At 35.3% G+C, this 26,852-nt stretch overlaps 1 protein-coding gene across 1 annotated transcript in view; it reads right to left on the bottom strand.

The window, feature by feature from the left end:
* Window positions 1–1,638: 1,638 nt before the first annotated feature.
* LOC106472196 (diacylglycerol O-acyltransferase 1-like) overlaps window positions 1,639–26,852 on the bottom strand; it is a 31,158-nt gene continuing 5,944 nt past the window's right edge. The window contains exons 2-5 of the mRNA XM_022400805.1: window positions 17,633–17,682; window positions 15,578–15,680; window positions 6,768–6,911; window positions 1,639–1,857 (exon numbers count right to left, since the gene is read on the bottom strand). Of these exons, the coding sequence (XP_022256513.1) occupies window positions 1,766–1,857; window positions 6,768–6,911; window positions 15,578–15,680; window positions 17,633–17,682 (389 nt within the window). The 3' untranslated portion in view covers window positions 1,639–1,765. The remainder of the gene's footprint in view (window positions 1,858–6,767; window positions 6,912–15,577; window positions 15,681–17,632; window positions 17,683–26,852) is intronic.

Below are 26,852 nucleotides of genomic sequence, written 5' to 3'. Positions count from 1 at the left end.
TGGTTTATTGGGTTAGTTTACATGTAATTATGCTGTATGTAATCATGGTTTATTGGGTTAGTTTATGTTTAATATTGCTGTATCCAATCGCAGTTTATTGGGTTAGTTTTAAACTAACCCAATAAACCATGATTGGATACAGCAATATTAAACATATAACCCAATAAACCATGATTTGATACAGTAGAATTACATCTAAACTAACCCAATAAACCATGATTGGATACAGCAGAATTACATCTAAACTAATCCAATAAACCATGGTTAGATACAGCAATATTAAACATAAACTAAACCAATAAACCATGATTACATACAGCATAATTACATGTAAACTAACCCAATAAACCACGGTTTGATGCAGCAGAATTACGTGTAACCTAACCCAATAAACCATGGTTAGATACAGCAATATTAAACATAAACTAACCCAATAAACCATGATTACATACAGCATAATTACATGTAAACTAACCCAATAAACCACGGTTTGATACAGCAGAATTACGTGTAACCTAACCCAATAAACCATGGTTGGATACAGCAATATTAAACATAAACTAACCCAATAAACCATGATTGGATACAGCAGAATTACATCTAAACTAACCCAATAAACCATGATTGGATACAGCAGAATTACATCGGATCACCATTTCTATAAATTGTGGTGATTTAAGCTTGTACTTGTAAAAACATTTACCTGTTCTCTGCAAAAACTAGAGATTTGTGGATCTAATTTTCTGACAGAAACTGCAGCAATTTATGACAAGCGAAGTAAAACAGACATGACACACTGTTAAGTCCAAACAAATAAAAATAAAACATTTTATTTATCAAAAGTAGAAAGCAAAAATGTAACTAAATAAATGAAATGTATTGAACTATAACATGCACGATCGATGAATTTTATAAATGGACAGGGGTGCTGGACTTCCACAGAAGGTTTCGACTCTTATGAGAAAACATAAGCAAATCTTTCTCCTTTAAGCTCACAACGAACCTGTCTTGAAAGTATCAAAACTGCATATACAGTGTATAATTCTTTCTACACTTGAACAGTCAAAAAATTGCACTGGGTTGCAGAACTATCTTTATTTAATGTGACAGCAGCAACGTATCTCTCAACTACAAGGTCAAGAAGGACATAATGAAACCTTCCCACAAAACACTAGATAAGTCCCTGGATTGGTCAAGCTACAAGAAGTAACACCTCAGGTTTAATTTTTCACATGACACCTACTCAGTTAATGTTCTGTAATCAAGTAGACAAGTTTAATAATTTTGAATATAATAAATTTATAATGTAGCAGAGTAAGATATGTAATATCGGCATACTACAAAGCCATGAGTGTATACAGCAGAATTACGTGCAAACTGAACTGGATAAAGCATTAGTACAAATAAACTATCCTAATAAATCATGAACTGGATAAAGCATCAAAACTATCTAATAAATTAGTACAAATTGAACTGGATAAAGCATTAGTACAAATAAACTATCCTAATAAATCATGAACTGGATAAAGCATGATTTATTGGGATAGTTATGAAAAGACAGAAAACTACACTACCAGAAACCCAATTTCTCACTAGTGATCAAAGCAAATAACTATTAACAGTACACCCATAGTTCTAACTACATGGAAGCGAAGCATGGACCCTCAAATCCACAGTCCAGCAGACTCATCACTGGGCTATGCCCAACCCAACCAAACTTATAGTATGTCAAAACAATACCATTAAAACTATGTTACGACTATTATTAAACACACACACCTGCCAAGTGAAGATTGTCTGGATAATTAACCAACTGAGGAGCTACTTTTTCATCATGACTGTTTTTCTCATGTTTTTCTGAAAATGAAAAAATGAAAGAGGTGTCAAGAAAAACGTTTTTTTTTTTTTTGAGACATGCAACTGTATTACAAGTTAATATAAATACTGGTCATAGTGAATTAATATTATACATAAAACAGCACGTTATGATATCATGAAAGTTTCTAGTTACACAAAAAAACTCTCTTCCTTGACAACTTTAAAAAATACTATAGTAACAAATAAAATATATGATCACCAGAAACTCTTTAACAGTGAAAATTACAGCTGTTAGTGGAATCTTTATACAAAATACACGATAATCAAAATTATGTTAAAGTTTAGATATAAAGCGTATATTACATACACACATACAAAATACATCACACCATTATTTGTATCTGTGCAAAGCATTACTTTCTGAGTTGTTTGTAACATGACACTTCTGGCCAAGGTCATTCTGTTCCACAGAGCTATATGTTTATATCACTATGAGGCTATTACTTTGACAGGAAATTAATGGCCAGGATTTTTAATTACATCTTCACTCTCACTTCTCCTGCAGTGTAGTGACTGCATCCACTTGTCGAGATGGCAAAATTTTATTCAACATTAAAATCCTCTAAACTATAATATTTCATGAGGCTATCACCAATTCTTCATATCACAACTGAATAAATATCATTCGTATGCTATTTTTTGGACAATAACAAATACTGAAATTACAACATTTATAAAAACATTACCTGAAAACAGTTAGTGAAAAGGATATATTTCAAAACATATATTTATTGCAGTGTATAGCTTGTTTGGAATTAAGCACAAAGTTACACAGTGGGCTATCTGTGTTCTGCCCAGCACAAGTATCGAAACCCAGTTTCTAGAGTTGTAAGTCTACAGACATACCACTGTTCCACTGGGAGGCATACAGTGTATAAGGTATTTTGTATTATTCCTAACTGAAGCTTAATAATAATTTATTATAAATATCTAAAAAAATTCATATATATATACATATATTCCTGAGACGTTGTTTATTCACATTCTAGCCTGCTTTCTAGTCTGTAATAAATCATGCAAGGTAATTATAAGAAAAAACACTCTTATTTACGTAAACAACTTAAAGAAAGATGACTGTTTCTTACAACAGAAATTGTCTGTGGTTTTTATGGAGATGTAAATATTACAGATATTTAGAATTATTGGAAACATATCAGCACTTAATTCAATGCAAGATTATGTGTAATAAACGTCTGTAAGAAAATTAACTTTGGCAAAACTTCACCAGGATAAAAATATAACGAATAACCAGTTGGATACCCTCCTCTTAACAATATTTTTTGCTGTAATATCAATAATACATTATAAGCTTTGGCCAGCTTAGGATATTTACGTTAGCCTTAAATCCATTACTAAGCCAACAATGTAAAATAATCTTTATTAAAAAAGTAGTTGTTATAATTAATACCCAGATATCATCTCTTCGGTGTATTTCATTACAGTGTGTTTATTACAACTATTCTAATGTATTTATAACACTTAAAGGTTCTAGTTCATTTTTTAAATTATACAACTCAAGCAAATGACACATCTAAATCATTTGAATAGTGAAATTTCTGTATGTGATTCTAACACACAATACACAAGTTAACTGGGTTTTCATAATATAAAAGTCACTAAGCAGTTTTTTTGAAATTAAAGTTTTTAAACATTATATATATAATTCAGTCTGGTACAAATATCAGTTGTTTATTGCTTGGAGAGGGGAAGACTCATAAAATCAGCTAAGTGAGTCACTTGGTGATCAGAGTTTTAAAATGAAAAATAACCACAACTTTAAACAATACATACTTTTGACTAATCATTTTCCCTTCTATACCATTATAAAAACACTAATATGGTAATTTTTTACTCAAAAATTGTTTTCGATGTTCCCAAATAAGAGAATGAAGCCTATTTGTTAGGAATTCATGTCGAATGTCTTAGCCAAATGTTATCAAGTCTAAAAAAACTTTAGACTAAATTGAGTTTTTGTATACAAAAGGAAAAAAAAACGTTTTATTAGGTTCTTTGTAATTGTTTGTTTATTTGCTATTTTTTGAATTTTGCACAAAGGGCTACCTGCATTAGTTGTCAATAATTTTTGAAGGGACAGACTAGAAAGAAAGCTAGTCAGAACCAACCACCAACTTATGGGTTACTCTAACAATCTAATCATATATTGGAATTTGACAATTACTCTTATAATGCACCCAAGGCCCCAAAATGCAGAGCTCAATTTATTACAGTAATGAACAGTGAACCATGAAATCTTATGGAACCAATAAGCAGCATTCAGCTTGTTTTTTGTAACCAAATTCTGCTTATTTATGGTCAGATCTATTGCTAGGCACATCAATAATACTGGTTCAGCTAGCCCTTGTAAATATAACTGTAAATGAATTTCTTGAACATTAATTGTACTCCAAATAATTGAAGTTATGAACTGCACAAGCATGGTTTTAATTCAAGCCCTAACATACCATTCACATGAGAAAAAAAAAAGGTTAAAATCAATTTTTTTTATATGTATTTATTTCTTCAAAATATAAACCTGGAAAAGTTTCATGTATTTCAGAAAAAGTGCTTGAACGGAGGATGGTTTGTGAAATTTTTGAAGATGGGTACTATGTTTCTTATGTGTATTCTTCATTTATTAATATAAAAGTAGTTGAAATGTAAAAATTGACAACTTATTAGATTAGATTAAGTAAGATAATCTAAAAAATAACAATTCTTCACAAGGTATATTCATGAGCAGCTCGTGCATTATGTAATTCAATACAATAAAGTGAGTTGCACATTCACTGAGTGATTTACAACTTGTGTGGTAGGATTATTAATTAGACAAGGTTCAAAGGGCAATAAAACAAAAATTATATACAAATAGATGTATACTGTTATGAAGTATATTATGAAATCTCTGATGGTCACTTTGTAGTTACGAACTCAGTCACACTGCCTGAATCCGTAGCAAAAGGGTTCATTCGCTCCGTGTACTAACTTGTCTCATTTCTGCCCTGCTCTTACACGACATTTTAAGAAACAAAAAAATATATATATTTTTTTTTCCACAGTCCCTTACCACAAATATTTATTGAACTTTTCCCTTCTGAGAATCTTACCATCTACTAAAAGGCAGCAGGATGGTTTCGGGCCCTCCTGAAACGAAATGGGATGGCATCTACCTCATCCCACTCCACTTCAAGCACTGGCCTCACCTATTTAAATTTTGATACTCATAGCATTTGTAACTAAACATTGTTAAGCTTTATTTCACATATTTAAAACTCCTTGTTTAAAATGTGTATATGCCCTTTATAACATGTTTTGGACTCACTGTATCTATCAATCTATTCTACTTTAGAAGCAGAAAGTTCACTAAAAACCAGAGATGTTTGATTTAGATCCAGCTTTATAACACTAATATCATATCAGTATAATACACAAACATTCCACTTCACTCTTTTTTACTTGTTGATTTAAAAATACAGATAAAATATCTGTCTTTGGTTAATATTTATATTCATGGTGCTGAGTGTCAAATTAAAAAAACACTTTAATTTGAGTTTTCTTTATTTGAAAAAATTAGCTTAACTAAAAGATATTAAATAGCATAATAAAATAAAGTATTCAGAAGTTACTATTATGATAGAGATACTCTATGTGTGATCACATCAAATAAGTTAAACTGTATAATAAATCACGTGTCACAGACCACTTTAAAAAATTACCCATAATACTACATTTAGGGTAGCACTGATTTTCTAAATAATTTGTAGTCTGGAACATAAATATTTGCAAACAAACAAAATAAACATGATACTGCCCTCTACTTTATTTTACATAAATACTTGCATTACATAATAAAAACTGCCATCATAACAAACCTGGATTCATGGTAGGCACTGGTGGGATTACAAGTTATGTAATATAACTATTGTGAACAGAATATTCATTTAACACAGAAAATTCACATATAATAAATATGCAGAAGTAAAGTAAGCTGTAAATGTACTTATAGGTTATATATATGTATATACACACACACACACATACTCTTTAGAAAAGAAATAAAACAGAAGGTATTAAAAAGTCCATATATTTTAAGTCGTCACCCTCTATCCCTGTTGACTGAAGGCTTCTCAGACCTAACAAGAAGGGGCTTTTTTTGTACTTTCTGTCCACGAAACCATAGCATTTTATTTTAATACCAAAATGGTGATCACATTTAGTCAATCCATACTCGTTACTAACATGTCCTAACAACTTCATCCAGTATTGTAGTTATCAGCTTCACCCACTATTGTAGCTATCAGCTTCACCCACTATTGTAGCTATCAACTTTACTCAGTATCGTAGCTATCAGCTTCACCCAGTATTGTAGCTATCAGCTTCACCCAGTATTGTAGCTATCAGCTTCACCCAGTATTGTAGCTATCAGCTTCACCCAGTATTGTAGCTATCAACTTTACTCAGTATTGTAGCTATCAACTTCACCCAGTATTGTAGATATCAACTTCACAAACATATTTTTAGTTACAAATATCACAAGAGATTTTATGACTACATCTTTCTTCACACATTTCTTCAGAAGTCCTAGATTACAACAAATTTGAAATTATCTTTAAAAAAATCCAATGCAAGGTGGTCATAAAGGTTCATTGCCCCTCAGAGAAGTACAGTAATTCTTTTTATTATTCAGGTATAATGTGAGAAACACCTAAACATGGTTAAAAAAATGAATGAAAAGTTTTGTGCTGTAAATTAAATATTACCCACACAGGAAGGATTAAAGTGTAGGATAACCAACTTATTGAACCCCTTGTAGGTTGTTATCAATTCTCTTTTGTCCACAATGCAATACAGTTTTTCAAGTTACTAATTAAAGGCACAAATACTATACTTACTTAAAGAAACAAGGGAACCTCTTCGACGATTTCTGCTGTTTAGAGCCTGGAGCTTTTTTTGTCGACACCAATAATTAACCATGTGATACGAAACCAATTTCAAAAAAACGATACTTGTAAAACCTAGAGCCAGTGAGGATCCAACTATAAAAAAGTTAAAAATTATTTCATAAGATATGTATAATTCTTTTATGTGAAACTGAGCAAAACAAATGCTTTTATATCACACTCTGTCTCCTATTAAGAATGTAACAATAAAAAGCTAGTACTTAAAAATATGACTTTCTTTACACTTAATAACTCTCTTCTACCAAACTGACAGACGTTCTGCTTTTATTCTAATTTTCTTCAATATGTTTAATATTGTTCATGAGCAAAGTTTTTGTTACATTTGATCACTGATGAGACACAAGATAAAATGATGACAAATAATATAGAATAATGCTATAATGAAAAGGGGGTACAAACCTTTTCTATATAGAATAATGCTATAATGAAAAGGGGTACAAACCTTTTCTATATAGAATAATGCTATAATGAAAATGGGGTACAAACCTTTTCTATATAGAATAATGCTATAATGAAAAGGGGGTACAAACCTTTTCTATATAGAATAATGCTATAATGAAAAGGGGGTACAAACCTTTTCTATATAGAATAATGCTATAATGAAAAGGGGGTACAAACCTTTTCTATATAGAATAGTGCTATAATGAAAAGGGGGTACAAACCTTTTCTATATAGAATGGTGCTATAATGAAAAGGGGGTACAAACCTTTTCTATATCTAATTCAGTTTTAAGAATCAATTGCTCCTAACACCTCCCAATTTTCTTATAACTCTTATGAAGCTAAATGTTCCAGCAGGGTGAGAAAGGTTAATAAAAACAAAGGGCGTAGCTCTTTACAAGCAGTAAACTTGGAAACATCCATAGATATCACTGGTAATTTCTGAAACAAAAGTATTCATTTCTGATAGCCAAAAAAAAAAAGATAAAACAGCTGTATAGTCTATAAATCAATAATTAGGTACAAATGTGACAAAATGATGAATGTGGTTCCTCTAGCTTTCTAATGTATTTTGATTTTAAAAATAGTAGAAAATAAAGCCAACTTTGGCATAAATATTTCATGTACTGAAAATATTAAGGATTTTTCCAGCACATACACAAGGTTGACTGAGGATGGTGAGATGCACCAAATCTTTCAATAACCATCAATGGTTGAACTATGTCCTTCATTCCATTATACTTTCTGATAGGATTCACATTATAGAAAAGGAACTATCATGTTCACCCTTTAGCTTCTTTTGTTTGAAGGTTTCTATATCTCAACAAGTATGCATAGATTCACTGAAAATCCTTACTTCAGTGTGATTTGATCATAATATAACATTAACATGCATAGCTCAGATGAGTTTGTTTGTTTGGTGTTTTATGATGCAAAGCAACTAGGCTATCTGCACCAAACAACCGGTAAAAACAGTAAAAGTAAGTTGTAGTAAAATGTAAAAATAAATTGAGTTAAAACCAAAATATGTCCAGATAACAAATAAAAGAATTAAATAAAAATAAAAAGACCAATTGTTCTTAAAAAATTGAAAATACAATCAAATGGACAGTGTCACCATCTTCAATGACACTAACCAATGTCAGGGGTAAAACCTTACATAACAGGTGTCAAAAATGGTGCCACCTCTCACGGTTGTATCGACGGCACGATAGTAAATGTGGGTTATTGTGACTTGAGTGTCACAAAGACTACACATTGGTGGGTCAATACCAGATAAAAGAAAATGATGAATTAAAAACTGTGACCAATGCATAGCCTTACTAGGACAACTTCCTTTCGATCCTTACGGAAGCAAGATGACCAAAGAGCAACAGAAGGTTTGATCTGGAAAAGCTTGTTATGACATTGCTCACCTCAAGTCAACTGCCAACTGGTGCAAAGCTGTACCTTGAATACAGGACCGCAGTCCATATATGGGACAGGCACAGCCGTGACGGTGCTGGAACAGATGGACTTACTACAGTTTCAGCGAGCTCCTTACCGTGAATACTGATGTGGCCAGGTATCCAGAAAAACTGGATGGAAACAGAAGATAGAGAAAAATGTTGAATATCGACGAGAACAGGGTGAGAACTAACATTAATCAATTCCAGGGCCAGTAGAGAGCTAAGAGAATCAGTGTAAATAATACAATCATTGTACCGCATAGCTTCTACATGATCCAGGGCAAGAGAAATAGCATATAACTCAGCAGTGAACACAGAGCCTACAGAGTCACCAGATTTAAAACCATCTGTGTAAATAGGAAGAGAAGAATGGCTCGAAAGATGTTCAGCAAAAATAAGACGGTACTTCCAATTGGGAGTATCCGCCTTCCTCAGATGACTCAAGGAAAGATCATAGGCAGGGATGGTAATAAGCCATGGTGGAATGGGCTGATCATTGGGGATAGCAATGTCATCCAATGCCAGACCCAATTCAGCCAGTTGTGCCCAGAAACGAAGGCCAAAGGGAGGAATTGCAGACCATCTGTTCTGAAAGAGCATGGCCCACCGAGGAAGAAAGACACAACCCCAGGTGGGATGCTGTGGTAAGGATCGAAGCTTGATAGCATATTGTAAAGAAAATTGCAAACGACAGAGGTGAAGAGAAGGTTCGTGGGACTCAGTGTACAAACTCTGGACTGAAGAAGTCTGAAAAGCCCCAGTGCATAGCTGAAGCCCCAGATGGTGAACATGGCCCAGCATCTTCAAGGATGAGGTCCTGGCAGAACCATAGACCCATAGTCCAGTTTGGATTGAACCTGGGCACGATAGATCCTGAGCATAGAACATCGATCCGCTCCCCAAGAGGTGGAAGAGAGCCCTTGTACACTTGACACATAGCTGCTTGATGTGTGGAATGAAGATAAGCTTATGAGACTACACAAATAACAAAATCACAGAGATGGAGCTCAGGATCGGGGTGGAGACCCCACTGGTGGCACAAATGCATGTAAACAGTTTTGGAAAAAGAAAATGTAAAACTGCTTGCAGTGGTCCACATCAACAAGTGATTGAGGGCAGTCTGAAGCCGCCGCTCAATAAATCTTACGTTCAACGACTGACACGAGATGCGGAAGTTGTTGACATAGAGCCTATTTGCAACAGTTGGAGGAAGGTGTGTAGCGATAGCATTAATTTTGACACTAAAAAGTGTGACACTCAAGATACAGTCCTAAGGGACTAAAAGTTCCTGCGGAAAGGAACGGGAAAGAGTCGAACCCACACAGACTTGGAAACGCCTGTCCAGTAAAAAGTTCTGAATAAAAATGGGTAAATGACCATGCAACCCATAGGAGTGGACTTCCTGCAAAATTCTATACCTCCACGTAGTGTCATAAGCCTTGTCAGGATCAAAGAACACAAACACAAGATGTTCTCTCTTGAGGATGGCATCCCTGATCGATGTTTCAAGTCAAATCAGATGGTCCACGGTGGAGCGCTGTCAATGGAACCTACACTGGGTGAGCGAGAGGATCGTGTTTGAATCGAAGAACCAAACAAGATGAGCATTAACCATCCTCTCTAAAACCTTACAAAGACAGCTAGTCAAAGCGATGGGACAATAATTAGAGAAAGGGAGGGCAATAGCCTGCCACCAAATATCAGGAAAAACATGCTCCTGCCAGATCTGGTTAAAAATAACCATAAGAATAGCAAGAGAGAGAGGAGAGAAATGGTGCAGCGTCTCATAATGCACATCATCAGGTCCGACCAATGTACTATCAGGCCGATGAAGAGCAAGTTTGAGTACCACCAGGACTCCATCATGTCACTCGGGTCATGTGGCATCAACCACGACCAACCTCCCTCAAAATGAGAGGAAAATTATCCCTGCCCCGTGGGTCACTGTCAACCGTCCAAAAAAAGTGAAGGGGAGCAGAAAAAGAGATCTATGGCAGTGAAAGACTGACTAGGTGCATGAAAATAAGTATAAGATCCAGTGTTGAAGAGAGAAAGCTGGTGATCCGAGAACATATGCTCTACAGAAGACCCCCCCCCCCCATCAATATCAGCACCACCCCAGAGGAGGTTGTATCCATTAAAGTCTCCCAGGATTAAAAAGGGAGATTGCAACTGGTCAACGAGAGCATCAAGGTCTGACTGATCATAAGTCTCTCCAGGAGACAGGTAGAGATAACAAACAGTGATTGTACAACCCAAGGAAACACGAATGGCTACAGCCTCCAAGGGTGTATCGAGTGACACAGATAAGGAGAGCATATGCTGGTCGACCAGCAATGATACCCCTCCATCACACAACCCGTCATTCCGGTACAAAGAAAACTACTGAAAGGTGACTGTACTGGTAGGTAAGGAGAGACACAAGGGATAATAGAAATCGATCAAGGCCTTAATGTCAACGAGATTAGAACAAAAACCTCGACAGTTCCACTGTATGAAAGTGGCCATTTTTTTTAGGTGGAGGAGAACTGGGTGGAGAACCTTTTGGTTTAAGACCATGCCATTTTTCTTTACTAGAAGGAGGTCTATCGACCTCCATGGATCCTGCCCTTGGTCAAGTGGGCAGATCTCTGTCATCAGACTTAGAATCCAGTAACTGAGAATGTGATTAAATGATCATCCTGCATCTCAGGGCCAAAAAAGGACCCGGGCAGACACTGGTGCCATAGGAGGTGGACCCAGGCAGTCGCTAGAAGGAATGGTGGAGACAGAGATTGGAGTAGACATAGACTGGTCAACTCTGTTACCCATTTAGAGCACAAAACCCCTCACATGATGCAAAAAAGACTCAGATGGAGGCATGGAAAGGTCCTTCTGCACTCCCACCGTAGCAGTGGAACATAGTGCAGTGGCATATGTCTGAGATGGAGTAGGGAATAAAAGCGTCCAAGCCTAGGGGTAAGAAATGTTGTTAACAGTCTTCAACTGCAGTACCACTTTCTCCTCCACCCACTTAGGGCAAGATCTATAGTAAGACAGGTGGGAACCACTACAATTAACACAGTGAGGGTCCAGTTCACATTCATAAGTGTCATGGTCCTTGCCACCACAATGAGCACATATCACAGAACCACGACAAGATGTATTTGAATGACCAAACCGCTGGCACGGGAAACATTGGAGAGGGTTGGGAATATATGGCTGTACTTTAGAGTTGAAATAACCTGCCTTGACAGCAGCAGGTGGACGCGGTGATGAAAACGTCAAAATGAGAACATTGGTAGGCAGCATAAATCTGTCTTTATGAGTGGAGATACGACGCACCATAGAAACTCCTTGGCTGAAGAAACCAGCGAGAATCTCTGACTCAGGTACATTCTTTAAATCCCTCTCAGCAATGACTCTTCATGAGGAATTCAAAGTAGCATGGGGAGTAACCTCAATGGGTATATCCCCAATGGCTTTTGAATTCAAGAGGAGTTCACTGTGTTTTGGTGTTGATGTTTCCATCAAGATGTTCCCAGAACGTAGCTTCTTGACTGACTTTGGAGAACCAGCAAGCCCCTCTAATCCCTTCTGAATAAAAAAGGGAGACATTTGACCTAAAGGTTTATCCGACAACGAATGCACAATAAGAAAATGAGGTAAAGATGCACAATAGGGTGGAGACTGCTTTTCAGAGTCTTCAAGGCATGGTCATTTACAAATGAGTAGAGCTTTTAGTATTTGATTTTTATTAGGGTTTGGAGGATCCATAATATAGAGAGAAAGATTCAGTGGCCCCTGACCCCACCCACATGGAGTCCTATGAGGGGACGTACTACAATGTCAAACAAGGACACTGCAGCAACGCCAGTGTTTCATAAGCACTATACCAAAACATCAGCATTAGACACAATCTTGAGAATGCCCAACACTGGTACTCAGTTGACCTTAGCCCAATGGGACCAGCCAGCCGATTGACCCTGGGAGAGCCACCCGTCTACAGGAAGTCAAGGCCAAAGTGGTGTGTTGCAATGGCCCAGACACCACTCAAACACCAGGATCCTCTCCTCCCCTTCATGGGTCGCCATGTACAGCAAACACATAGGTGGACATTTAGATTTCAGAGGAGGTAACTGAAAATACAGAACCTTCCCTGGGAGGTCCCCTCACCACATACAAAAATTCACCCCGAGGGGAGCTTAGATGATATTTTCTATTTAAAGTAAAACAGTTGCAGTTTCCCTTACGTATTATTTATAATGTGCAAGTGCGTTTTTATATTCATAGACAAATAAGCATATTGCATCAAGAACTTGTACAACTCTTTTTACAGCCTTTACATAGTGTTTGTTAGTTTTTAATATTTATTTTAAATCTAAGCCATACTGGTTTTGTGCCAATAAATATCTAAGTGTTTTTTAATAGTCTTACTTTCTATGGGAATTACACTGCCAGCCACTCAACAACTTGTTTTAGTTAAAATAATATGGCATAGGATCATATTTATTTTTAAGTAATAACAATATTTTTTCTCATTAACATAACATTTAAAAAATCCAAAGATTGTATTTATTCTGTATAATACATCATTTTTGATAAATTTACCTAGCTATAAAAATCTAGTTACTTGGTGGATATTAGAGCATTAAAAAGCAGTAACACATATCTGGGAATACAACATTAACCCCATTTTTACTTGAATGACTTGTAGACGTTAGTACAGAGCTGTACTGATACAAGTCATTGTGCCAAGAGCAACATCTTTGGCACCTAACTCAACTCAATCATACAACAGTGCAATGCTTCCACTCAAGACTTATGGTTGGAGGTTTGTAACAAGCCTTTAGAAAGACATATTCATACAGTAAGACTGTTAAATGATATAGGACACAACACTTTAGACTGAAGCCTTCAGTGTTTTCTATGGAAGTGCATAAACTTGGAGAGCAGAGCATTTAGGGAAGCAATGATTGCCAAGATCACACTCAAATCCAGAGCAATGTCCTCATCCCCAAAGAGGGAGCTATGCATATAAAAAGATGCTGCACTTATAAGGAGAACCCCAAACCCCTTGTGATGAAGATAGACATATCCCCTGGTACCATTAACAAGACAATAAATAGAGAAAAATAAAATTGCAGAAACTCACAAGCCAAAAGTCCACAAGCTTTCAGTCATACCTCAAAATTAACAGTTGCTTTAATGAGAAAAACCCACAATACACTGAACAATGGCTGTCACACCCTCCACAGACAATGAGCCCTCCCATAGATACAACAGACCAGCTCCCTTGTAAGGAACATCACCTCTATAATGGAACTAAATAGTAGTTACCATCACTTAAGACTTGATAACAGGTAAGAAGAAAAAACAACATATTTTTCTTTATTTAGAAAAGAAACCAGTTAAACATGAACATAATTTAAGTTTTGTAAACTATCACAAATCTCGTGTAATAGATTAATGATTTTAAAAACATGTCCATTATTGACAGTGTCGAAGAAAAGAATGAAGTTATTTTGAGTGATGTGCTTAAGGGGAGTTACTGCACAAGGAGGTTGTGTCACCCTCCTATTGGTAAACACAAGGCAGAAGACCTGATTATAATGGTTCCTAGTGATCTTGATGATGTAATGACAATGTTTGTTTGTTTGTAGTTAAGCAAAAAGCTACAGAATAGGATATCTGTACTGTGAAAACCATGAGTATAGAAATCTGGTTCCCAGACTTACTGCTGTGCCTCTGGAGGGCTAATCACAATGAAACCTGGTTCCCAGACTTACTGCTGTGCCTCTGGAGGGCTAATCACAATGAAACCTGGTTCCCAGACTTACTGTTGTGCCTCTGGAGGGCTAATCACAATGAAGTAGATGTAATTAAAAAAAAGATACTAGTCATCTTGAAGAAGTAATTAGAAGTCAGAAGTTCTAATTACAGTGCATGAATAACCATCATGTAAAAAAACTTAATTACAGGAAAATAAGTTAGTGATCACCTTTATGTGTTGAGCTAACCAAATTTTGAGAATTAAAGATTTAGGGATACAAAATAACATCGGGGTACTTTATAATCAGGTTTTTAAGAAGTAAGGATTTAGGGATACAAAACAACATGGTGGTACTTTATAACCAGGTTTTTAAGAGCTAAAAATTTAAGCATACAAAACATCATAATGGTTGTACGTAACCAGATTGTTGAGAGCTAAGAATTTAGGTATAACAAACATCATAATGGTACTATGTAACTAAATTGTTGTAACCAGATTGTTGAGAGCTAAGAATTTAGGTATAACAAACATCATAATTTTTACTATGTAATTAAATTGTTGTAACCAGATTGCTGAGAGCTAAAAAATTTAAGCATACAAAACATCATGACGATATTATGTTGCTATATAACTCATTAAAAGTTATCTACATGAAGCATGATCACATATAGTTTTAGTTTTTACTAAAATCTGTCCAGAATTGTCACCCATTAAGATTAGAAAACCTCAAACAACATTCAGTAAGCCATAAAAACAAGAAGCTAAAACTACTGTTAGCACAATGTAGAACAGTTTTATTAAAATATACCACATGCTTAACAACTGTCCTATATAAAAAAAACTAGAAACATAATTATATGTATTAATGAAAACATTTTCATATTTTAAAATACAATTATAAAAAGTGTTATTAATATTTCACATAGCGAGTTACCTCTGATTATCTACTTTGATATTTATATGCAGGCCTTGCTACGGTGGCCGCAGAAAGATTCATGGACCTATAATTTAATCAATCAGAGGAGATCAGCTGTAGTGTCTAAAGAATTTGTTTGAGTTGATATTGTATATGATATTAACTATATGCAAGTAAAAACTAACTTGGATTGCACTCTGTTGAATGGATCACAAGAGGTGGAATCAGAACAACCAATGCTAAGTTGCTTGCTACAAAAACTCTTCCTCGACTCTCTTCCAGTACATTCTGTCATAAAAAAAGATAATATATTTAAAATAACAAAGAAGAGTCAGTACTTGAAAAAATTTGATTCAATTTCTCAGAGAGAGACAGAGAAAAAGCTTTTATAAAAAGTTTTATTGGGAGTGAATAGACACAGATGTGGTAACGAAACATTCACCAGACACAACTTTTCAAACTAAAACATAACTATAACCATTCTTAAATAAATTCAAACAGTAACAACTTTTAAACAAAGAATACCACAAAATCTCATAAAACTTGGGAATAATTCAATAAAATAGTTTAGCTATAAGCAAGATCATAATAAAAACAACCAAAAATTAACACTACAACACAATAAGTATCTGTTAGTTGCATATACAGTAAAAGCTCTAATTTCTGGATCTTAACATTATGGAATGTTCAACATTACAGAATTTCTTCTATTAGTCCCAAAGTAACTCCAATTCAAGATTCCAAACTATTTTTATAATTAAATATTATTAAAGGTTGTTGCATTGTGGCATTGTCCATGTAGTACCGGCGTGCCGCAATTCAAACAAAACAACAGTTACAGTTTGCCATCACTGAAAGTTTGGTTTCGTGTACATGCATTCTTCACCCTGCAGTTATGTCTTCTAATCAATGTAAAAATATGCCGAATAGTCTGTCAAATAGTGAAGGAGTTAAAAAAAGCATGTTGTGCTTACTTTATTGCAGACAATATACAATGTAAAATATGTAAAGCGTGGTGTTAGTTGGGAAGATTTAATTAATGAGTACAACGTTAGTTCATCCACTATTACTGACATTGTCAAACAAAAGGACCACTTGTTGAAATTTTATTCAGAAAGTGAATCAAACAAAGGTATTTATAACTGAAAAAAACTATTCAAGCCCTAAATGTTTCTAATTTGCCTGTGATTTATAAAGCACAAACTAATGCAAGGACGGATAAGTACATTTTACAAGATAGCTTTCACTAAAATTTTGTATATGAAGCCAGGAACCATTTCAAGAAAATTGGGATAGTAGAGGACCTTTTACTGGACAATTGTCGTGCCCATCCTCATGATTCTGAACTTGTTTCTGGGAATCTTTTTACCACCTACCTGCCTGCTAATGTAACATTTGTAATTCTACCCATGGACTAAGGTGTTATTCAAAATATGAAAAGTTTATAATGTTGCTTATTCCTGGACGGATGTGAGGGATATAACATTGTGACGTAACTGGAGAAAACTGTAGCTTAAGGTTATGCTAGAAGAAGTGTCATCAGGTAATGAGGAATATCCAGGAAAGGGTATTGATATTGTGATGGAAGTTGTCAAACCCTATTTCTCAATTTCAAGAGAAAGTGTAAAAAATTCCAAACCCCAGACTAAGGATATTGACTCTAGAAACAATTACATGGTAAGAAGCCACACAATATATTGCACAATGTATGAAGTTTACTGAGCAGAAAGATTGCTCTTCTGCACTTGAAATGATGCACTTGAAGATTCTAGAGCAGACATTTATGAAAAAGAAACAGGCAGCTTGTAGACAGGCTGATATTCATATTTTCTTCAGACAGGATTTTTCACAAACAAGAGAGTGGACTGCCTAAGTTTTGAAGGTTTCAATACTAATATTTGTACACTTGAATAAATTACAGTATGCCTAATGCTCTAATATTCAGTTTCTGTGCTGATAATACTGTGCAATGATGATCCAATTTAATTCCTATGGGAGAAATGTCAACTTTATGTAATCTTTGATTTTACGGACAACCCTTGGTTCCGAGCAGTCCGTAATTTAGAGCTTTTACTGTATGTTTAACACATTTATATAATATATATGTATTGAAGTTACATATCTTAAACGTTAAGTGACTTGGAGTTACTGACAATGTATACATATAAATAGATAAACAGGTACATAGGCTAAATATAACATGCATATTTATTTTACTTAACAATTTGATAAAATCTTACTTCCATCAGTTTTTCTAGTACAAATGCTATCAGGATGAATACATGAAGGCCTGTAAAATGAAAAATATAAACAAATTACACTTAATATGATGAAGAACAACACTAAAACATAAAAATGTTAACTTCTTCAACAACACATTTTTTTCAGTTTCAAAGATACATTGCAGCTTCCTCTACTGTTAAGTAGCAGAGTGAAAAATTTAGAACTTTAAATCACTTCCCTAAGAATGATGTTTATCTTCTACAACAATTTAGCAATAAGAGCATTTTTAGAACACTACATAAAATAAAGGTTAAACTATTTCCATCTAATGTTTTGTTTATGAAGATATATATATTTTCTCCTTACATAAAAACATTTCAGTACAATAAGAGCACTGATTCTTTTTTCTTCTTCACTGTTTGGTTTGTTATGAATTTTGCACAAAGCTACACGAGGGCTATCTGAACTAGCCATCCCTAATTTAGCAGTGTAAGACAAGAAGGAAAACAGCTAGTCATCACCACTCACTGCCTACTCTTGGGTTACTCTTTTACCAATGAATAGTGGGATTGACTGTCACATTATAACACCCCCAAGGCTGAAAGGGTGAGCATGTTTGGTGTGATAGGGAATTGAACCTGCGAGTCGAGCACCCTAACCACCTGGCCATGTCAAGCCATCTTCACTGTTAAAGAAATAGTTTACATAATTGTTGTTTACACAAAAACTGGAAAAGAAAACTACCGTTTATTAATGATCCCAAAAAAAGTGCATTTTTTATTCATGTGGATGGTTTTAACTTGTAGTTTATATATATATATATACACACACACATACTTGTGGCATGTCATTTTCCCTATACTGGAGAAACCAAGGAGTTACTACACAAACAATAACTACATGTTTCCCATATGTGGAGAAAAGCTGAGATTTAGAATAACACATAAAATATTAGCAGAATATATTTAAACATCCCAAACAAGACAACACCTTAAATTTTCCAAAAACAGCAAAAAACACAATGCAAGTGTGATCTATCTTGTTCTTAGAAAACAATCAATCTCATTACAAAAATTATAGCATAAAACACTTTTGATGGGCTTTGTGAAATATGAAGAATTTTGGGAGCTCATCATATTTATTGAACAGGAATACATCATGCCAGCAGGTAAAACTGTAACTGCTTAAGCTTAAAAATTAAAAGAAGATTATGCTATTGTTCTTTCTGGGAAATTGGAAATTGCAGTAAAAGTGACCATTACAACTGATTCATGGAATGCATTAAATACCAATTCTTACTTGACTATCACATCCTATTACATTACAGACTGAAAACTATAAAGCATTGTTTTTAAAACTGACAGACACACAACAGAAAATCCTGTAAATACACTGAACACAGTTGCCAAACCATAAAATATTAGAGGAAAAGTCAGTGTGCATGACAATTTTAGTAATGTACTTTCAGCAAGTTCTGAATTTCTTGACGAGGAACTGAGCCTGTGTTTTGTACACATATGATAATTAGTTATTAACTGTTAACATTAATCAAGTCACAGGTGTTGCAAGCTGATTAGTATCCTATTTTTACCATAGTACAGTTGTACTAATCCTCTACAACTAAAAAAGCAGTAGAAAAATCTGCTTGAACATCACCTTGTGCAACATTATGAAACCTGCTGGAACTTTGTTGAGTGTCTAGATGAACAAATGTACGTAATCTTTGCTGTATTATCTGATAAAAATTACACAAAATTGATTGAGACTCATACACTGGAGATATATGATGGTAACTGGCAGATAATTAAGGAGAAAATTGATTGAGACACATAGACAGAAGCTAAGTGCTCCTGAATTATATGCCAGTTGTCTCCTGTCTGTTTGTCTGAATCAGTTTTCTTAATTATATGCCAGTTGTCATCACTTAGCTAGAGAAAACTGATTCAGACAAACTGACAGGAGCTAAGTGCTGGTTACTGGCAGATAATTAAGGAGCTTCTACCTCTCTCAGAGTTTTTGAAATGTACAACAACTGCTCTTTGTGGTGAGTCAGACACTTCAACATCAACGGTCACCACCGGTACTACCACCCTGCTGTCAAAACATTTGAAAACAGCAGTTAAAAAAGCATATGACACTATAGTGCTGAGAAATATCTGGTCAAGTAGATGTGATTGTTACCCTTTAACCAAAGAAATAAACACTTAAAATCTACTGACCCCTATAACTATATGGCTGTGAGAGACAAGTTGATCCAATTTAGTTGTCAGATTACTACAGTACATGGATATATTAAACACACTGGATCAGGTTAATAACTCTTCTAGCCAATGGTGAAAAACAGACACACACACACAGACTACTGCAGATAAGAAGACTGTAATGGTTACACTATTCTAGAAGAATTATTGTGTGAAAAAACATTAGGATAAGATGAAAGAAAAATAATTTCACACTAAGCCTCATCAGATCAAGGCCCACTTGGAGTGTTGTGTGTTTCTCCAACTTCCATCCTAGCTATGTGTGTGTATTTCATAACAGAATGAAACTGATAATATAGAAAACACTATATGAAAGTTGGTGAGGGGAGTGGCTACTGTTGTTGGAAAAGGACTCTGAATATTGTTATGAGTATCACAGTGACAGTTACTGCTAAACTTGATTGCACCTGATTTCACAATTCCAGTGATTGTATTAAATGTTTTTAAATACCTTGAATTGTGTTGTCTTATGAATTATTATTCTTAAAACTTTAAAGGGAAAAATATCAGCCATATTCTAAAAAAACTCTGGATCTTCCACTTCAACCCCCCTGTCCCACTGGAAGCCTTGGTGGTACCCAGACCCTTCACTTGTTGTGTACCTCCTAAAGTTAATGTAGTCACATATAAATGTTCTTATAATGAAAGCCAAGAGTAATGACATGATATTTCTCATTTCTCCCATCTGCTATTATTAAATGTATTTTGCCAGATATTATGTTGTATTCTATGTTGGGTCTTATTTGGTTCTGTGACACTACTTAAAAGTTTTATATTGAGTTTCAATTCAACTGCATGGACTAGACTTTTATGTTTTATTTATCTAATTTTGCACTCATTTCTGATATATTATGATTGATTTTTTATTTATCATTGTAAATGTTTAATGGATTGTTAATTACTTTTCAGTTGGCTAACAATGATTGTTTGTTAATGTACAGGCCAGATTCTGGTTTATTTTGTAACTTAACTTGATTTTCTTTTGCCTTTATATTCAATATACTTTTAATTACTTTTATAGCTGATTCTGATATATATATTACGTACTGTTTCATATTTGATTAATCTAATGTTTATTTTAATTTTTGATCTTACACCTATATATATGCTTATTATGTTCCTATATTTACTATATTTATGTTCAGTTTTATCCTTTCCTTTGAGTTTATGAGTTATGATTAGTTTCATGTGAATTTAGTTTTTAGCTCTAAGCTTCTAAAGCCATCTTGTTTTGTGTTAATAAAGATATTTTTTTTAACATTCTTGATACAGGTTATGTCAAAATGCATATCATGATTTTATACAGTTACATTCAAAACTTAATTAAACTATTGTATTATCAATATATATATGAATAAACATGAAATTAAAATGTAGTTAATAAACCAAATTATAATATAAGTTCTAATTTTCAATTTCGAAAGCGAATATTTAAATCAGTTCTCAAGCTTCTCTTGTATATGTATCATGGTATTTGTACACAACATTCTGCCCATCCTCTATTGTTTTCATCACCCCTCTCTAATGTCTTGAGTTTAATGCAAGTTACTTGTTATAGTATAGATATTACTATGGCAATTTTTATATCCATCTATCGTCTTTGTTTAAAAAAATAAAATCAGAAAGTCATACCCACTAGCCACACCCACATATTACATCCTCTTTGTCATATGCTATTACATCATTTATAACCAACAGAAAAACAAAGATTTAACTTCACAAATGACTTATTATACTACCTTGTTCCTAGTAGAGAATTTTAGTTATTTCACCCACAGATTGAAAGTTACTATCATGAGTTCAAATCAAACAGCTAAGGTAAGTTAAGATTTTCCTTACCTGAAAATGTATTTCCAATAGATACTCATCTCTACACAAAGAATAGCTGGATCCCTTGTGCATCTGCTTATGAGACTTACATGCTACTAGCCTTGAAATAATTCCCACCTAAAAATCACATGGTTAATGTGATGATACCCCTCTACTGACAGGAGGGTGATGCAAACTCCTTGCACAGTAACTCCCTCTAAGCTCTTGTGCTCAAAATAGCTTCATTCTTAGATGAGTCAAGAGGAAAGTGCACTGGTAGTGGGAAGGTGAGTAATGATAATGTTAGCTTCTGAGATGATACCTCACTTCCACACAAAAAATAGCTATAATCCCAAACTGAAATTGTGGAGGAGCTGGTGCACACATGAAACCTAGATGAGCTCCCTCCATCGAGTGTGACACCTGTTAAGCAGGAGATAAATAAAGGAACATCCATTGGAGACAGCATCTCGTCTTGACCAAGGTATACTCTTCACCTGGAAGGACACAAAGGGAAAGGCAAAAGAGCCCCAAGTGATGCAGGATGGGTAGAATTTGATCATGACCAAACAAGCACCTGCACACAAGTCTTTGCCGAGCCAAGAAGAGGCATCATCAATATGACCCAACAAGGAGAGTCAAGTATCAAGGCAAACACACGAGAGAGGAGATAAGAGCAGGATAGCTATACAGAAAAAAAAATGAGACCAGTTCTGGCTGAGAGCATCAGCTGCTAGGACTTAAAGATGAAGAACTGGAGCCCAGAAGAGAAGTTTGGTGTTTAGAGTAGCAAAAGCATTGATGAAAGATATGCCCAAATGAGAGCAAATCCAATAAAATACTGAGGGTGAAGAGACTACTCTGTTGTTCGAATCCTGTTCAGCCAAGAGAGGCAATCAGCCACTTAGTTCAGAGCCCTAGGTACATGACAAATAATGAGATGAACCCAATGGGAATAAACTAAAAATAACAAGTCCAGTGCACAGAAGCAAAGAGTCCTTGGAATGGGTACCTCCATGACAGTTGACACAAGAAACAATCATGGAATTGTCAGGATGTTTTATAACCAACCCATCCATGGGAACACAAGAAGAGGGAGAAAATGGGAAAATGTCTAATGGATGGTAAAAAAGTCAAGAATGTTGATGTGGAGAGAACAAACACCCAAAGTCATGTACACATTCAGAGATGCTCCCCAGTGAAGAGATAGTGATCCCAACGAGAGCAAAAGAGTGATGACCATCAAGTTGTTGGCATAGTTGAGCCTCTAAGACAAGTCCTCATGGTAAGAAGAAGGGAGGTGCATAATGGAGGACAGTGGATCCCAATAAAAATTCCACCAGTCCTGCAACTTCCACTGGAAGAGGTACATGTAATTACAACTGAGATGAATGAGTGGTACAAAGAAAGAAAGAGTTCTCAAAATTAAAATAACCTTATGTACAGGGTATAAAAGACAAGTGCAGAACTTGGGGACAGTACATTCTATCACTCGTAAACAGATGTACCAAATGTAGGACAGACATAAGAAAAAAAACTTTGAAGGTGTGACAAACTAGCCCAGCTGTGCAGCCTCCAACAGAAAAATGCAGAAGTGAGAAAAAAAATAGTCCTTCCAATAAAACGTAAAAATGGAACCCCAGATCCAATCCATGAAAAAGACAGACAAATGCTCCACGACTTGATTAAAGATATAAGAAGCAGATGCAATGGCAAAAGGAAGAGTGCATAACTGGAAAACCTGATCCCTATAGAAGTAACAATGAAAATGTTTGGAGGACTGGGTGATCAGAATGTGCAAAAAAGTGTACACAACACCAACCATGGTCATCCACAGTCCAGGTGAAAAGAACCACCGGAGAGAAAAAAATCCTTTATATTGAACTGAGGGATGATAAAAAAACTGGTTGAAAGAGAACAGACTGATAACTGGACACCAGTGCCCAGTTGTCTTGATGACCATAAAAAGAAGAGAATAATAACCAGATGTAGGGCCTCTTAATAGCAATCTTGGCCAATAGATCTGAGACCACATCCTTGAGACCCCAAAAATAAAAGGGAATGGAGGAAAGAGAGAAGGTATTGGAAAAGGGGAGAAGAAAAGTGGAGAGATAGTCTGAGAGTGAAAGCCTTAATAACCCATCTATTGGGTGAAAATGGAGATCAAAGGTTAGCAAATAAAGAAAGACAAGGCCCAACAAGGTCAGATCTGACAGGGTAGACATCAACAAGATGAGTGATAACCCTGATATTGGGAAGTGGGAAAATAGGAAGTAGAAGAAGGCCACGAAACTGGAAAGAAAAGTGAGACACAGATTCAGCAGGCCTAAGAATAGGAACAGAATGTCGAGGTTGAGAAAGATGAGAAACCATAGAAGACTATGAGGACACCATGCCACGACATTATGGGTTTCCAGTGAGTCAAGAACATCGTAAGAGACCTCTAGACAAAGAAATGGAGCCCGATAAATATCATGAATATAAGTGTGAGGGAGATGTACAGTAGCAAGGAGAGAATTCCATTGCAACAAGTCCCAACAGCAGAGGAACTAATTAAGGAGAAATAGAGAAGAAATAGTATGAATCAATGTAATGAAAAAGAGTAGAATGAACCTCTTAAGAAAACCCTTCCCAGAAACACCACAAAGTGCCTCAGACATAAGGTTAAGTGATGAAAGGCAACACAGGAGGGTTGTAAGAAAGAGACGAAAGCACAAAAGGTAGTCACTAGAATGTAAAATAGAAATAAAGATGTCTACCCTCCAGGCAGGTGAAAATAGATTCCAAAGATTGGGAATTGAGGAAATAAAATGTTTGTTTGAAATTGAGCACAAAGCTACACAATTGGCTATCTACGCTCTACCCACCAACGGTATCGAAATCTGGTTTCTAGCATTTCAAGTTCGCATACATACTGCTGTGCCACTGGCGGGCAAAAGAAAATGAAGAACAGCTGTAAGCCAGGATAAAATAGTGAAGTAAACTAAGAAGACAAGTTTCCCGGAGTTTAGTTTCTCGAGAAACAAGTCTGCATGGACCTTAATTTAAGTGAAAAAGGGAAGATAAAATAGTCTTGAGTATTGATTACATGTAGTAGTGGACTGGAGAAAAGGGAAAAGTAAAATAAAAGAACATACCTGCAAAATCATGTCAAGGAAGAAAGTGGAAGAGTGAAGATTTTCCCTATAGATAAAGCTGTGCCTAGGGCAAACCTTGGTAGAGGAAGTAGCCAGTAAATTCATCATCATCCTGATAATGTTCAAGTTGGGGAAAAGGAATGTTGGCCAAATGAAGAAACCCACAACATTTTGAGCAATGGCTGCCACATTCCCAACAGACAACAAGTCCCCAGTAGCCACAATAGACAGAGATCCTGTGTTAGGAACATCGTCACTATCACGGGACAAAGCAGAAATTATTGTCGCTTGTGAGTTCATAATTGGTAAAAAGGAAAAATGTTTTCTTTTCTTTTTTCCTTAGTAATAAAGAAACCAGTTAAACATGAACATAATTCAAATTTTGTAAACTATCACAAATCTCATGTAATTGACTAATGATTTTAGAAACACATCTGTTCTAGACAATGGAAAGAAAAAGAATGAAGTTATTTCAAGTCCAAGTGCTTAAAGAGAGTTACTGCACTAGCATTGTACATGTTAAACATGTGATTTTTAGGCGAGAGTTACTTCAAGGCTAGTCATATACCAATCTCATAGGTAGATGCACAAGGGATCCAGCTATTCTGTGAGAGGGTGTGAAATATCATTTTTGAAAAAAAAATTTTGATATTCATTTAGGAGGTTTTGAGGTTATGCAAATGAATTTTGAAATCTGTAAGATAAAAAAATATGTTTAATCTTAGCATGAAAATAACCTTGCACATGGACTAGTCAGAGTCTGAGCCACACTCAAGACTCCATATATTCAAGACAGGTCATTAGTAAAAACGTTTAATTAAAAACTCTGACTTTTTGAGAATAAAGGACTTATAATGTTTACTAAAAGCTTGCCAAATTTCATGAAGATACACTTAATACAGTGTCTTGCAAAAGTATTAACCCCCTACAGATAATGTCTACATTTTTTTTAATGAACTTGTTTTAATCCAAAACTAATGATCAAACTTAACACTATTATGTGCAGAGGTTGAATGTCAGCAAAACTTGCAATGAAAAATATAAATTGAGGTTTGCTGATTCCATAAGTATTCAGCCCCCTAAGTCAGTACTTTGTGGAAGCACCTTTGGCTGCAATTACTGCTGTGAGTCTTTTTGGTTAGGTCTCTACCAGCTTTGCACAATGGGATGGTGTAATTTTTGCCCATTTTTTCTGGCAAAATTGCTCCAATTCTGACAAGTTCATTGGGGATTGTTGATAGACTGCAATCTTCAAGTATTGCCATAAATTTTCCATTGGATTCAAGTAAGGACTTTGACTGAGCCACTCCAAGACATTCACTTTCTTCTTTTAAAACCACTCCAGTGTGGCTTTGGCCTTGTGCTTCAGGTTATTGTCCAACTGAAATGTAAATTTTTGACCCAGTTTTAGATTTTTGGCTGATCCAAGCAGGTTTTTCCTCTTTGCACCATCCATCTTCCCCTTAATCCTGACAAGCTTCCCAGTCCCTGCTGATGAGAAACAACCCCATAACAGTTGGGATAGTGTCAACTGGGTGATTTACTGTGTTGGGTTTGCTCAGATGTAATGCTTTGAATTTAGACCAATAAGCTCAATTTTTGTCTTGTCTGACCACAAACCCTTCTGCCACACCATTTATCTGCTTTGTTGCATACTCCATACGAGATTTAAGATGATTCTTTTTCAGTAATGGCTTCTTTCTTGCCACTTGCTTATACAGGCCACATATTGGGATATTGATGATGTATAAACACTGACTCCAATCTCAGACATGAAACTTTGCAAGACATTCAAAGTCACTGTAGGCTTCACAGTAGTATCCCTAACCAGCTTTTTGCTTGCCCAGCTGCTTAGTTTTGAAGGGCAGCCTGATCAAGGTAGTTACTGGGTGGTATGAAGCACATTCTACTTCTTAATGATGGGCTTTGAAATTTTCTTGTAACCTTCTCCTTATCTGTTCTTCTCTATCACTTTATCCTTGACTTGTTTGGAAAACTCCTTGGTCTTCATGCTTGATTTGTTGTATCAC

Source organism: Limulus polyphemus, unplaced genomic scaffold, assembly GCF_000517525.1.
Source record: "Limulus polyphemus unplaced genomic scaffold, Limulus_polyphemus-2.1.2 Scaffold5151, whole genome shotgun sequence".
NCBI lineage: Eukaryota > Metazoa > Arthropoda > Merostomata > Xiphosura > Limulidae > Limulus > Limulus polyphemus.
Note: the sequence above shows the minus strand (reverse complement) of the source record. Positions and strands in the feature narration are given on the sequence as shown.